Here is a 15,304-nt window from a genome sequence, read left to right on the forward strand (position 1 = left end):
TGCAAATGCTTCGCATACAATTTGCTGATAATATTGAGTAAACTTATAGGCCTAAAATTGGAGGGGTCATTTTTCTTCCCCTTTTTGAAAATAAGGACAATAATTACCATCCCCCAGTCTGTTGGTATGTGACTGGTTTTATCATTATAAGAAAATAGCGAAGCCAGTACTGGTGCCCACCAATCTAGATTGTTTTTAATTAACTCTGGGGGAATAAGGTATACTCCGGGAGCCTTTCCATCCTTCAACTGAGCAACCAAACTATGTATCTCTGATAGGGCAACTGGAGGCCAAGGAGCAGTCTCCTCCAGATCACTTGGAGTCTCACTAGGGACAAAGTCTGGGTCATTATATAATTCATGGAAGTGCTTCTCCCAGATATAGACTGTATATAGCAATTGGATAAAGTTGGCCCATAATTAGGTGCGTTCTTTATCAATCTCCAAAACTGACCCGAATCCTTGGCTCTGGCGGCCTGTATCAATTGTGCCCACTCATTTTTCACAGCCACTTTCTTCCTATTATATAGGAAGTTATATTCCTCCTTCTGTAGATGACATAAATTTGTAAACTTCTCAATTGTTGGCTAGGGAATTTTAGGGTCAAAGCCACTGGGAAATGGTCACTATCAAACTTAGGTATTACCTCCAGCTCATCTAAAACAGGAAACAAGTTAGAAGAGATAATGAAATAATCAATTTGACTCATTTTAGGCCCTACAAAATAGGTATAGTCAGCTGGATGGTCTTTTCCAAAGGCCCCGTTCAAGATATGCAAATTGAGTCTTAAAGTAAGTTATTTCAGAAGGAGACCCGCATTATTTCACTTTTGATTCTTGGAACAGCGTTTGTATAGTGGACAAGGTCCTTCAGGCGAGGGATTGAGTACTTTCCTTTTAGACACTGGGCATTCCAGCTGCTCTTCCATTAACATTGTTGCTTGTTTCTGTCGCCCTCAGGGCACCCACAAGAAGATCTTGGATGTTGCCAATATGCTGGGCTTGTCCAACACCGTCATGCGTCTCATTGAGAAACGTGCCTTCCAGGATAAATACTTCATGATTGGAGGCATGCTTGTGACATGTGTGCTGATGTTTCTCGTGGTACAGTATCTGACGTGAGTGTCCGGAGAACTTTGTAGTGGACCATGGCAAACTGACTTTCTCCATAGACTTCCGACTGAACTGTGAACCTCTTGCCTTCTGGATTGGTCATATTCTGTGTGTGGCTGATTTAATGCTCCAGTGTGGAGGCAAATGTGAGCTGCAACACATGGTGCTGAAGAGTGCATATTAAGCCATGTGACACTTGGATTTAATATATTTCAATCACGTCTTGATTATGATGCCCATGTGACACTTAGGTTTAGTGGACCACTTGGGACCTGTTGACTGTGTGATGTTCACATAGTTGCACACATCCATGTGGCCTTGTAACCCATGTGTAATCATTGGAAATGTGGATCTCATAAAAGACTGTGGGTGTTTTTAAGAGCCAAGTTACATATATGAATGCCAGGGTGAAGTGGGAGAAAGAAACGGCTGTGTTTACAGTTCTGTTGGCTTTACTGTACAATAGGGGTGGGAAGGGCAAGGAAATTGTATGGCTGAGGCAGACAACTGTTCAAAGTAAATAGATGTCCCCATATCCGATGTGCTGAAGAGAGATTCATTCGTAGTAGGTGGATTCTGTGCCTCCTTTTTTTGTATGATAAGGAGATCATCAAGGCTGGATTAACTAAAGTGGAGTAGCACATTTTCAAACAGGTAATAGTGAAGCATTTAATCAGACATCGATGTGACAGATGTTAATAGTCACAACCCAGATCACAGAAACTAATTCTGAACATTTTATCAAGTGGCAGAAGGCTTAGGAGAGAAGTTGATGCAGGTGCTGTGTGTGCGAGAGAGGTGGGTAGCCTGTCTTGAGAGGTACTGCATTTGCAAAAATCCTTGTGAAATGCCTTTATAGAAAGCGTTCATTTCAGTCAGGGGAATTGGTGTATCTAGTGGTTATCACAAATTTTGACATTGAACACAGTAGTGAGATACCTGAGAATTCCAACTTCCATGTGTCAGAAATCGGTTTCTAGTTCTCATGGATACAAAGTGATGCATAAAATGGCAGAGACTGGATTTAATTACACTAGAATGTGCTGTCTGGGTGTGAGTAGCTTCTGGCTTCACAACTATGGCTGCAGTCCTGTGCACACTTTACTTGGAAGTAAATTCTACCGAATTAAATTCTACCAAAAAAGTGGGATCCTTCTGAGTAAACTTCCAATTCTGTTGTAATTTCTGCTTCTGAATGGATCCTTTCTTGCCTATATCTCATGCATCTTCTTTGTCCTTCTTTCCTCTTGCACAGCCTGGTAACAATGCTTTACCTTTAGGTACCTACAAGCAGACAGATACACCTCCACACTGTAAGTATTTGCCATAAATTCTGCAGAAACCTTGAAGAGCTTATGCAGATTTCCTCAGGTTTCTGGAAATCCCCATGAATAGCTGGCAAATTCTGTTCTATTTGCAGATTTAAGGGTTTCCTGGTTGTGAAATGGGCTGCAGAATCTAGCTTAATTGTTATTGTATTATCAAGACCGCAGTATGGAGCCTTTTCCACCTCTTTTGCGTGCATTTGCACGAAGCGGCAGCTTTCTGTCTTGTGCTGAAATACACACCACAGCGCCACGTACATGTTGCTATCTGGGCCTGTTCTTTTATAATTCCTTATTTGTTTGATTCTTGCTCCATTCGGACTGATATGAGTGGTGTTTCGGTTGGTTTAAGCAGATTAAAAACACTTCCAAAATAGCAAAGGTAAACATTTGGCTTAGTACTTGTGGTTTCACTCTGCTGTGCGTTCTTGCTTGGTTTTTCCTCTAGTATTTTTCAGCAAATTCTAGTCTCCCCTGAGACCAGCTGCCTTTTCTTATAAACAAATTATTTATTGCATCTCACACACACACAAATAGAAAACAGGAAAATAGATTTGACAGCTCACTGAAAACATGGCCCATTCAGGTATTTAAATTTCCATCACTGGTTGGAAAAAAGAACCATAATAACCCCAGCAGTGAAACAAACACAGCAATGTAGAGTGAGTGTGCCTGCCTCCCTGGATCTCGCACACCTGATTCAGAATGTGCTCCCCCATTATCAAATTGACCACCAAGCATATGCTCATTTTAGGTTGTTGAAATCAGTATTTTGACCCAGCAGATGTTCCTGATAGGCCAGAAATCAATGGAGATAAACTCCCCTCTTTTACAATCATCTTCTAGCAAATTCTTAAGCGTAGTATGCAGGGGATTTTCAAGCACAGACCATTGCTAACCAGAATTATAAACACAGGCTATGCAGTATTAAGATTATTGCTTTTGTTTGCTTTATGCTCGTATGTCTTTACTTTTGGAATTAGGATGTGTCTCTGACTTGGGATCTGTCCCAAGAGCTTTGAGTCAGGAGTTTTAGGAGTTGATGTGTTCAGTATGTCCATGCAGCTGTGTAACAGAACCCTCCTGTGCAAAGCAGTTTTTCGGGGAGTCTTGTGGAAGTTTCAGCCCCCCCACCCCAATTTTTACTGAATCCACATTGACTTGTACTTGCTTTTGCTACATCTTTCACTGTGACTTCCAACTGCTTCTTTTTTTTGTCTCATCTGCCATAAATCTCAACCTTAATCCAGCTGTGTAAAATCTGCAGCATTTGAGGATTTGTGTTCTGTTTTCTCCACATCCACCTATGCAGAGCTTGAGCATTTTCCTTTTCTCTTTTCAGCAGTTTCATTGTTTCATTAAAAATATTGTCCTCATGACCAGGAGCAAGTTGGTAGCATCTCATCAGTTCTTGATTTGCCTGCTTCACTCCATTCAATAATCATGAATTCTGCTTCTGACTCACTCTGAAGTCAAAGTAATTCCTACTGTCTCTCTCATCTCTAATCTAGAAAGACATTTTTGGCAGGAGTCAAATTTGAATCTTCTTCACTTGGCTTTCTTGGTTGACTATTAACCCATTTTTGCCTGGTGTACACATTTGGTCCCTGTTGTGTATATGCAACATTGGGCAGAAATGGCTTAAACCCATTTCTGATCAGCCCACAGGTGTACACATTTGATCCCTGTTGTGCATATGCAACGTTGGGCAGATGGCTTAACAATGCTGGATCTTTGACCATGCACTGTTGTCATGCTCTCCAAACCTGAATTTTTTTTCTTCCTTTTTTATTTATTTATAATTATATCCACCTTTCCTCATGCAGACAGCTAACATAAAATACAATAATACAGCTTTCCATGAAATAGACAGTCAAGGAGCAGCAGGCTATATATATATATAAGTGATTTGCTAGATGCGCCTATATGTCTATTTTTGTGTGGCAGCACTGGTTAACATAGAATTCCAAGAATGTGAGTTCTTAGAACATGTTGTTAAATGTTTAGTTATTTAGGTTACAAAGGAGTAAACACTATGAGGACAGATGGGTAGTGTATATCAGAAGGTCAGTGAATTTGGGAGTCTGAACTCAGATGTTCAGTTTGGCTTAACAGTATTTTGCCAAATCATAAACAGTATTTTGCCAGGCTGTGACTAAACACTTGAAGCACAACGTTCCACGCAAATCTTTCCTACCTGCCCCTATTTCATATACAAGGTTAAAAGTGGCTTCCGGGATGCCATGGAATATTCCTGAGCATATAAGCTTGAGGGTGCAAGGACAAAATTGGAGCCACTTGGCAATCATTTTCATTATCAAAATCCTGCCATGTTTCTAGCCATTGAGGTTGCAACAAGAGAAACTGGACTTCTGATTCTTACCTAAAACGATGCATATGGTGTTGAAAAGGGGTCCAGAAATCACCTGAGTTCAACACCATAACCCACCCCACTTAACCTATCAAATTATTATTGTTATTGTTATTATTATTATTATTAAACTTTATTTATATGCCGCCCTTCTCCCCAAAGGGACCCAGGGCGGCTCACAACATATTAAAAACAGAATAAAAACATAATATAACCACAAATAAAAACATATTAAAAACACATTAACATATACCCATAAAAACCATAGTCAGATAAAAAGTCAGATAAAAAGAGCAAAACGTAGCAAATCAGAGGAATCAGGCCTGTAAAAATACTAAAAAGATACAGAAAAGATGTTTAAAAAGGCCATGCACTCAGAAGGCTTCTTTAAACAAAAATGTCTTCAGGCCTCGCCAAAAAGTCTCAAGAGAGGGAGCCATTCTCAAGTCAAGGGGAAGGGAATTCCATAATGTTGGTGCCACTACTGAGAAGGCCCTATTTCTTGCCACGGCCCTACGTACCTCCTTAGGCGGCGGCACTTGTAAAAAGGCCTTCTCTGATGACCTAAGAGGACGAGCCGGATTGTACGGAAGTAGGCGATCTCTGAGATACCCTGGCCCAGAGCAGTATAGGGCTTTAAAGGTCAAAATCAGCACCTTGAATTGGGCCCGGAAACGAATGGGCAGCCAATGCAGCCCCTGGAGAAGCGGGCTGACAAACCGCCTAGCTCCAGTGACCACACGGGCCGCCGCATTCTGCACTAATTGCAGTTTCCGAACCGTCTTCAGGGGCAGCCCCACATAAAGCACGTTACAATAATCTAACCTCGATGTCACCATGGCATGGATCACCGTGGCCAGGTCTGCCCGATCCAAGTATGGCCGCAGCTGGCGCACCAGCCGAAGCTGAGCGAAGGCCCCCCTAGCCACAGCTGCCACCTGGGAATCCAGGAGCAGCTGCGAATCCAGGTGGACCCCCAAGCTGCGGACCTGCTCCTTCAGAGGGAGTGCAACCCCATTCAGAGCAAGCCGATAGTCCAGTACCTGCATCGAGGATTTCCGAACCAGGAGAGCCTCTGTCTTATCCGGATTTAATTTCAGCTTATTAGCCCCCAAATTGAGAATATGGTAAGCAGCAGGCCAAGTGCAGGGATGCCACAGAAAATGTGCTTGCAAAACAAATTGCTGCAGGTGACTCAAGTAAGTGAGCCACCTGCAGGCAATTGCTACAATCCACCAATGCCCAGTTAGCCTGTGTGTGTCCTGGAGGGTAGTTCATGGCTAGCCATAAAAATGGTTGCCAGCCACTTAGCTGCCACAAGGGACATTTTAGTGGAATGGAACCACAAGCCTCTGAACATACTGTCTGTGGCAGCAACTAAGGATGCCCAAGAGGAAAGGGGATGATGACATGATCTCTCACTCCACTGGACGGTAACAGAGGCACCAGTTTGGAAAAGATCTTAATACATGTATCCAGTAGTGACTTGAACCCATTAAATTTAATTCCATTAAAATAGAGAGGCAGCTCAGGAATTTCTGGAGCCCATAATGCTTTCTGCAGCCAACAAAATCAATGAGTAATGAGGGAATGCCAAATAGTTAATTATTTCCCTGTTTGGCTCCTTGCTGCTGACGCCATGGAACCACAATTTATCAGATGTAGTTTTAGGTTCGGTAGATGTGAAGCACAGAAGAAGGATACCCCTCTATTTAATGCTATTTAAACACTTGTGTTGAAGATAACCTGGAGAAGTTTTTATCTTGCTTCCTCTTCCAGTGGTTTATTCCTTGCTCCTGCAAGAGGGTGTTGAGCTTTCTGAAGTCATTTGTATAGGCAAGGGCTTCCCTCTAGTGGTTGGTTGATGCATCTTCCATTTCAAATGTCCTGTAGTTCTGCCATCCTGACTTCCAAAGGAATGGATGTACATTATATGCTAGAGTTCCTACTCTTTGTCGCAGACTAACTTACACTTTGTCTCAGACTAACTTACACTTGCCTCAGGCACCTTGAGTGCAGTAGGTAAGTTGCTAGAGGGACTAGTAATTTATACCAGAGGCTTTCCCTGGTGACCAGCAGGGAAAATAGCAGCAGTGATCATATTACCACTGTAAGATATATGAGAGAGATGTCTTTTAAAAAGCTGCTGGCAACATAGGGAGGTAGAGAGACTGTCTAAGTTGGCTCCATGTCATTTCTTTGTCATGGGATGGAGGGAAGCATTTGCACACATGTTCATGTGCACATAGCCATCTGCTTTCCTGTAGAGCTGCTTTGCCAGTAGGCAGGTACAAAAGGGGTTTCCTTTGCCGCCACCCCCCCCCCCCCGAAGTAGGATGTGGAACAACATACGGTTTGCTGGCTACTAGATGCGGGGGTTTGTACTTGAACCCAGTCAAAGCCTGTAGATTCCCATGTGTGTTAATCTAAAATTGCCTGTCTTGACCACACTGCCGATATAGATCATAAGACTAGAAATGTTCTGAAGAGTGATGTTGGTAATGGAAGAATTCTCCTTTGACATGGTAGAAGAGGCCAGAGGCCTTTTTAGGCTGGGGTTGATGAACAATAATTTCCAAGCAAATTCATGGGTGAAGCTGAGGCTTGAGCCAGCCACTTCAGACTTGTGGCCCATGCTGACAAATCACAGTGCTACAGCTGCCCTTAGTCTGTGCAGTCTTCTGGAAGTGCATAGAGGTCTCCAGCATGGGAGGGGGGTTTGGATAGATGACCCCAAGAGACTCTGTCTTTTATGACTTGGGAAGGTTTGGGGGATGGGGGGGAGAATTGGCAGGAGATCACTAACTCTAAAGTAGCTGCACCTGTGAGTGTAATTAATCCACCCAGCCTTCTCCATATGGGGTGGTTATCTCAGAACTGGAACACCCTGGGCCTGATAACATCAAAGATATCCTCCCCACCCCCGCAGCAGATTAAAGGAAGTCATCCCAGATTTTCACCTGAGAAGAATTTGCCTTGAGACAGGTGGGTTAAATAATTCCAAGCCAGGTGTGTGTCTCACACTTCGGATATGTAAGGGGGGGGGCAATCTTGTCACCATGTGGAAAAGATGGGGTTGTACGCACAGAGCCTTTTTCATAAAAGGAATGGAACAGGTTCTGAGGACGTGTGAGAATGGGTGCTTCTGCTTGCCTCAGACAGAGGTGCTGGGGCTCCTGCTTGAAAGACACACCCTATTATCCTGATGTCCTGTTTACTGATTATAGATTTGCCAGGGTTAGCTGTAGTTGCTCAGAGGTGCCAAAAGGCACTTTAGGCCTGCTTGGAAGCATCTTTTATTGGCTTGCATGCTCCAGAATTCAGCCAAATTCATGAATTTGTCAGGGTGGACTGCTGGCATTTCCCAATATTTAGTGTTGGCCCTATGAATAATAGATGTCAGTGGGTGAATACTGTACAGTGACCTGTACAGGGTGTCCTGTACAGTGACCAGCTGCTTAAACTATGTAGGATTGTATCCAAAGACAATCATGAATACGTCCCAATGAAATTAAAGGGGCTTAAGTCCCTGGTGACTAATGCTCTTTGCCTGTAGCACTCATGGTTAACCTTTGCTGACCACAGGCAAGCTGCTACAGTTAAGCCCTCTGACAAGAACATAGGAAGCTGCCATAGACCATTGGTCCATCTAGGTCAGTATTGTGGACATTGATTGGCAACACCAGGGTTTCAGACAACAATTTTCCTCTGCTCTCCCAGGAGATGCCAGGGATTGAACCTGGGACCTTCTGCATGCAAAGCAGGTATTTGTCCACTGAGTTGTGGCCGTTCTTCACCACCACTGATACAGGTTTTTTGGGAAATGATGAATCAGAAAATTCCCTAATTGGTGATCTGATTTGATTTATATACTTGGCAAACAAAATTGAAAATACCTTATATTAACTTTATGTGCTGTAAAAATTTCTCAGAAGTTTTCCTACTAGCTCCCCATATTAAAAAAAAAAATGAATAAAGCAGGATTTAACTGTTAAATTCAACGTTCGTTGGGCATTATTTTCATTGAATCACTTGTAAAAGCTTTTAAAGACTTTTACTGTCATCAGTTCCTCTTTTTTAACAGTTTTCACTCCCTCCCACTGCCGGCACTGGGGCATCCCCACTGCTGTCTGTAGAAACCATGATTTGTTTAGTTCCAGTCCAGACTGATGCCACTTTCGTTCAGAACTGCCTTGACCCTGTTCTCTTTTGTTCAAGTAGTCCATGGGTAAGCGTTACTTATTGTACCTCATCCTCTTCACTGGTGCTTGAGATGGATTCTCCAGCAGCAAGAGGCTTTGATAAATAGGACCATATTTAGTGCGAGTTTGTTGGTTAGTCTATTCCTCTTTTTTATGTCTTGATGGAGCTGAAACTTGCTCACACACACAGTACACACTTCTGTGTAATTCATAGGGATAGTCACCTGAAAATTGCCATTTTGAAAATTACCCATTTTGCCTGATACTGTAGTGGCATCCAGATATAATGTGATTTTGTTTCATCAAATTAGTATTGTTTAAAATGGAAATTTTTCTGTGTGTGGGGAAAAATACAGCAGTGAAAATTTTTTTTAGAAGTTTTCTGCCCCACAGAGCACTGCTTACTTAGACCATCCCTATGGCATCAGCCAACTTGCTAAATCATTTCTTCTTGCCCCTGTGCGTCAAGCCCAGAAATAATCTGGCATATGATTAGGTTATAGTTGCAGGTGGACTTGTCTGGAATTCCCAGTTGAAATGGCAAGGGGGGCTCAACTCTTCTGGAAGTGTGTGATTACCTGTGTAAAAATTAAATCCCCCAAGCAGCCTCACAGAACTTCTACATGGTACATGCAGATTTATATCTCTTTATTTGTCAATAAAATAACTGGAAGTGCAGCCATTAGGAATGGGTGAGGCTCCTGCTGCCACTCTTGCTGAGAAATGTGACTGTGCCATCTATTCGGATTTAGACTGATGCACATTTTTGTTTGCGGTATTTTGTGCTTGGGTATCTGTGCCCAACACTTCAGATGTGAAGCAGTCTTGAGAGATGTGATTTCACAAAAAGATGACTTGATCAAGGCTTTGATAAAAAGCATTGCTCCTTTCACTTTTCAAAACAGGTAATGAGCATGTAGTTGCCTAACTGAATAGAACCCAGTGTTCTACCAGACCAGCATTCATTCTCCTTGACTGAATGGATTCCCCCCAGAAGTTCACAAGTGGATCCGTTTAGCTATTTACTTCTTGTTTTGTCCTCGCAATCTGATTGGAGGTATATTGCCACTGAACATGGAAGTTCAATTTACTGTAGCTGTCATGGCTTTATCCACTGATAGGCCTCCTCTCTCATTCATTTGATAAACTGCATTCTGGGACTGGGCTAGCTTGATTTTTCTTGTTGTCCTAAAGAGCCCAAAAGAGGGCAGTAATGAACTAGTCAGAGAGGAGCAGGCTGCACAGCAGTGTTTGCTGTAGGCATTATATCATTAGTGCAGCTAATAGCTCTCCTGTGGCTTTGTCTGGCTCCTTGAGGAAGCCTCCATACAGGGATCCCTTGCTGTTGTCTCTTGGAGTTTGACCATAGCCCAGCGGGAATAGATACCTTGAGAATGGAGAAGAGCCTGGGGGAGTGAACGAGCACATACACTGCCACAGAGCTATGCATCTTCTGTCCATGTCAAGAGATTTGCTACAGAGCACTGAATGTAGCAATGAAGGTGAATTCCTCTAGTTTACAAAGCTCTCCTATTGCCTCTGCACTCTCCAGTGGCCACATGAGATAGATATGTGGGTAAAAGGGCCACTTTTATTAACAGTAATGTATAGAGAGGGAAAGCTTGAGACCAGCAGCAGTTAAGCTAGGACAGAGGAAAGTGCAGGGGCTGCTTGCTGATGGGCCATCAGACAGTAGTCTGACCCCAGGCGGCTGTTCTCACTCTGATTACCAGCTGCACCCTCTTGCCAGGGAAAGGCAAACTTATCACATTCAACTCCATAAGGGGCATCGGCAGCCGAACCATGTAAACCTGCCCAAAGCCAGTGAACATTTGAGATGGGCCAGGGACTACTCCGCCACCCCCTTGCACCAGGGACCAACTGAGGAGTGGGAAATGGGTTATAGCTTTTGCTAACATCAGGGTGCACACCAAGAGTCAACTTCAAGCCTTTGTGTCCACACTAACCTGCAAAACGAAGTGATCAGGTAAGTAAAGTGAAAAAACCAGCTCTACTACTGTCTGAGGTAGGTGAAAACTGCCCTCCAATGACCAATGAGGTGGACAGAAGAATTCCTGCCCAGACTGCAGCAATGGAAGGGTAGGTGGGGATCAGCAAGCAGCATGCAGCTCAGTCACCTGTAGAATGGCCATAAGCCCAGGTCCCGCTTCCGCCTCCCATGGCCACCAATGAAATCACAGGTTTGCAACCCTCATGTTACAGAGAGGCCAGCCAAAATCAAACCTCACTTGAGAGGAGCAAGGTTTGGGATTCTCTTTCTGAGCCATTCAGCTGAACTCGGAACATTAGCCACGTGCAGTCATACAATGGAGTTGCATCCAACACAAGGATTAGATTCTAAAAGTGTGTAAGGTGAAAACCTTGTGTAGACACTAGCGAAGTGACTCTCAGTTTGATGGGCTGCTTCAGGGAGGCTGAACTGCAGTGGTGGGGGAAGGCTTAGATCTCATAACACAGTCTATTGCCCCAGCTTGGGATCTCTGAAACACTTTAGCTGCTTTTGATGGCGTTGGCTTGACTGGTAGCAGCGGCACCCCTTAAAGATCCTTCCCAGTCCATGCCTTTTTTCTTATTTATGTTTCACATTTTTATACCCCCTTCCTCCAAGGAGCTCAATGTGCTGTACGTGGTCCCTTCCCTCCTTTTGTCCTCTCAATAACCCTGTGAGATAGGTGAGGCTGAGAGAGACTGACCCAAGGTAACTCAGGGAGCTTCGTGACTAAGCGGGGATTTGAACCTGGATCTTCCAGGTCTAGGTCCAATTCCCAAATCCCTACACCATCCTGGCTGTCTAAGATCTTGGCGGCAGCAGTGGCCAATAAACAGGGCAAGCCTGGGCTGCTTCCTGTCAACTCTCTTACACCTTATAGTGCTACTATTAAGCCTAGTTCTGTTGATGACCTTGAGTTAGGTAGGGTGAGGCAGTCAACAGACTCACTGCTTCCTCTAAGTACAGTATTTCTTTCTGGTTTCCATGGTTGATTTGCTTGATTGTGGTGCGAATGAGCTTTCTGTACAAGTGCAGAGAACCACAATGGAAATGAAGTGTGACCCCTTCAGACAAACCAGTGTGTTTATATGCAACCAAAGGTTTGCCTACCATTGTCAGTTGTGTATGTGCAAAGCGGAAATTGGCAACTAGATTTTCTGGAGATCCAATTTTGGATAAAATGCAAGGAAGAAGTCCTAGCTCATTGGGAGAGTGCCTGCTTTGTACGTAGTAAGTCAGAATTTCTACCTCCTAGCATGCAAGGTGCAAGACCTATGAAGGGCCTTGATTTGACCCCTTTGGAGACTGCCAGTTTGAGTACTAGGTGTAGTGGATGCTAATGCCTTGACTTGGTATAAGGCTGCTGCTTATATTTTCTGCCCCACCCCCAGCTTAGGAGCTGTGAGGAAGATGGTTGGCAAAAAAGCTTCATTGGAAGGGCGCCAAGTGACTAATGGCCAAGAAGTGATCAGTTGAATTTTACTGGCAGACCAGCAGTTGCCTAAACACTAATGTAAAGAATTTGAACGAGAAAGAAATGGCCAATAAAACAATGCTTTGCTTATTATTACTCTGAATGGGTGGATGGTCGCTAACAAACCCTTTTGTCTTGCAAAGACGCCAAGGCAGCTGCTAGTTGGCTCGGATGCAAGTCCCAGACTGAAGGAAGAGCCTGCATCTGACTCAGTCTGCATCAGTTTGAGTCAAACTGTAATTAGCAACGACCAAGGTGGGCTTGAAGCAGTGCCCTCCTCCCACTCACCACCGCCACACTCTTCTAGAACAGAGTGGGTTGAAATATTGGTGAGAGTGAGATGGAAGGTGTCTCATTTCAGCACCTGGACAGCTCCCAGTTTCTTTCTGAGTCCAACAGCTTGGCCACTTAATGAAACATTTGGTTGAAACGTTTGAGATGAAACGTTTTGGTTGATTGGAAATCTCTCCTTTTATGGAACTAGCTGGAATTTTGTCCTATCTTAATGGGAAAAGCTCTTCAGGAATGGATCAAAATTATCTTTCAGTTTTCTGCACCTTCTAAATCGTTTCTGATGTGTTGCATCTGACTTAGACCAGTGTGACTTTCAGACACTATTCTGGGGTTCTGCAGAAACTTATCATGGTTTTCTCACTGAGAATGACGGTAATGATGGACGTGTTTCCGAAGAGGCAACTTACTCAGCATTACTGAATATGAATCTTTCTCTGTATTGCATAACTTCAGGGGGAGAACTGGGCATCTTCAGGAGTACACCCTCGGTTCCCACAGTGTTGCCATAAGGAGACTGCAGAGGCCCAGGGTTCCATATGAACTGGATCTGTGCCTTAGATTACCCTTCCCAGAATCCTCTGCAACACATAAGGACAAGTATGACACTTAAATGTTTGAAATCCTTAGGATCAACTAGTTAAAAAACCTGCAGAAAGCACATAACCATTTATAGATTTATTCTACAGTTTACTTTTACCCTCCCTTCCCTGTTTTCTGTCCTGTTGACAGCATACAACCTTTCTTGTACTTTCTCCATGAAGTCCCCCTTCCCAGCCAAACCCATCCATTTCTCTTGCAGCAAGAATGATGATGCTGTGTCTGACCCTTCTCAGGATTAAGAATATTTGAAGGTTGTGTGACATCACAGCAGCTCAGAAAGTTGTTAAATGGCATTCGTACAGGAAACCTCTGGGTCCCTAGGCTGTAAGTTTAAAAAGGTAATGGCTGAAGCCCAGAGATATGGGGGATGAGCTTAAAAAATTCAGGATTTGGATTGCTAAGGCTGTTCTTCAGCTTCCCTCCCTTCTTCCCAACTTGTACAGGGCACATACATGTAGATATTTTGCCTGGTTTTATGGAAAGCTAACTTGAGTGATAGATTGCAGATTTTTTTTTTAGCAGGAGAATTGCAATCCGCCCCTTCCTAAAGCCCAATCAATGTCAGCACAGTGTCTCAGAGACGGGGATGTCTCATTAGGTGGCTTTTACAGGCCCAGGGTGCCCCACCCCGATGGTAAAGTACGTGTGCAGGTTTTGCTAATTATGCTTGCTGCACCCAGAGCTCTTTGGAGGCTGATGCGTTGGAGGCTGACCTAACTCTTAAACAATATATTCACAGACGGGTGAGCAGAGCTGCCTGCCTTTTGATTAGTACTGTGTGGCAAGAAAGAGGTTTGAAAGGTGATGTGGAAATGCACAAATCCTAGGCAAGCACGCAGCTTCTTCCTTGTTAGGAAGGAAAGACTTAGAGGCTATATAGTTCATTTATTTATTAAGTTTAGAAACCCACTTCCATTCCAGAAATGGAGCTATAGTACTTAGTTTGTGAAACGAGATGTGGGATGTAAGCTGAAGTTTTGCCCAGTGACTCAGGAGGACTTTTTCCTAACCCCGGAGAGAGGGATGCTAGTTGTGACTCCTCTTGGGGAAGGGAAATGCACTTTGCTCTCATTCAAGGCACAGTGTTCTTTTTTTAACTGATATACTCCAGGGAAGAGTATTTAATGCTGAGAACAACCTGGAGAGAAAAAACCCCAGCTGCTCCTATTAAAAGTTAGCAGCAATATATGAAGAAACCGAAACCAACAGAATGGTTAAAATATAATACTTACTAAACAAATTAAAATTATGTATCTAACTGCAGCCATTAAAAGCAGCCTAATCTAGAAGTCTTTTCAGCAATGTGAAATCTGCAAGGGCTCCAAGTTTTCTAAAGGCTGACAGATAGAGCTTTAGTGGCCTGCCCAGTTATTTGCCCTTTTCCTTGCCCAGGAACATGTGAATAAACTGTTCAAACAGGAGAAAGTAGGCAAACTTTGCCTTTTAAAGGCATCCAGGCCAGATGCCTTCACCACATCCTGTGGCAAGGAATGGCACCACCATTCCTGTGGTGAAGGCATCTGCCCTGGATGCCTTTAAAGGGATTGGACAAGTTTCTGGAGGAAAAATCCATTATGGGTTACAAGCCATGATGTGTATGTGCAACCTCCTGATTGTAGAAATGGTCTATGTCAGAATGCCAGATGCAAGGGAGGGCACCAGGATGCAGGTCTCTTGTTATCTGGTGTGCTCCCTGGGGCATTTGGTGGGCTGCTGTGAGATACAGGAAGCTGGACTAGATGGGCCTATGGCCTGATCCAGTGGGGCTGTTCTTATGTTTTTGTTAGCTACTTGTATCTGCTTAGTGTGGAATGTTGTAATAGATAACGGTACCAGGCTACTCCATCGGAGTAAGCACTGAGATGGTATGGAATGTGCTTCTTTGGCTTATGTTATGACTTCTCTGCTGTATAATG

The 15,304-nt window shown here is 43.6% G+C and overlaps 1 protein-coding gene across 2 annotated transcripts in view; it reads left to right on the forward strand.

Annotated features, from left to right (window-relative positions):
* GOSR2 (golgi SNAP receptor complex member 2) overlaps positions 1–15,304 on the forward strand; it is a 55,837-nt gene that overhangs the window by 13,960 nt on the left and 26,573 nt on the right. Inside the window, exon 6 of one of the 2 annotated variants that reach the window (XM_066626820.1) lies at positions 959–1,116. In XM_066626820.1, the coding sequence (XP_066482917.1) occupies positions 959–1,116 (158 nt within the window). Of the gene's footprint in view, positions 1–958; positions 8,804–15,304 lie in introns of those variants that run through there. The other variant, XM_066626821.1, reaches the window with a different exon arrangement.

The sequence above is a fragment of the Tiliqua scincoides genome, chromosome 5, assembly GCF_035046505.1.
Source record: "Tiliqua scincoides isolate rTilSci1 chromosome 5, rTilSci1.hap2, whole genome shotgun sequence".
NCBI classification, from domain to species: Eukaryota; Metazoa; Chordata; class Lepidosauria; order Squamata; family Scincidae; genus Tiliqua; species Tiliqua scincoides.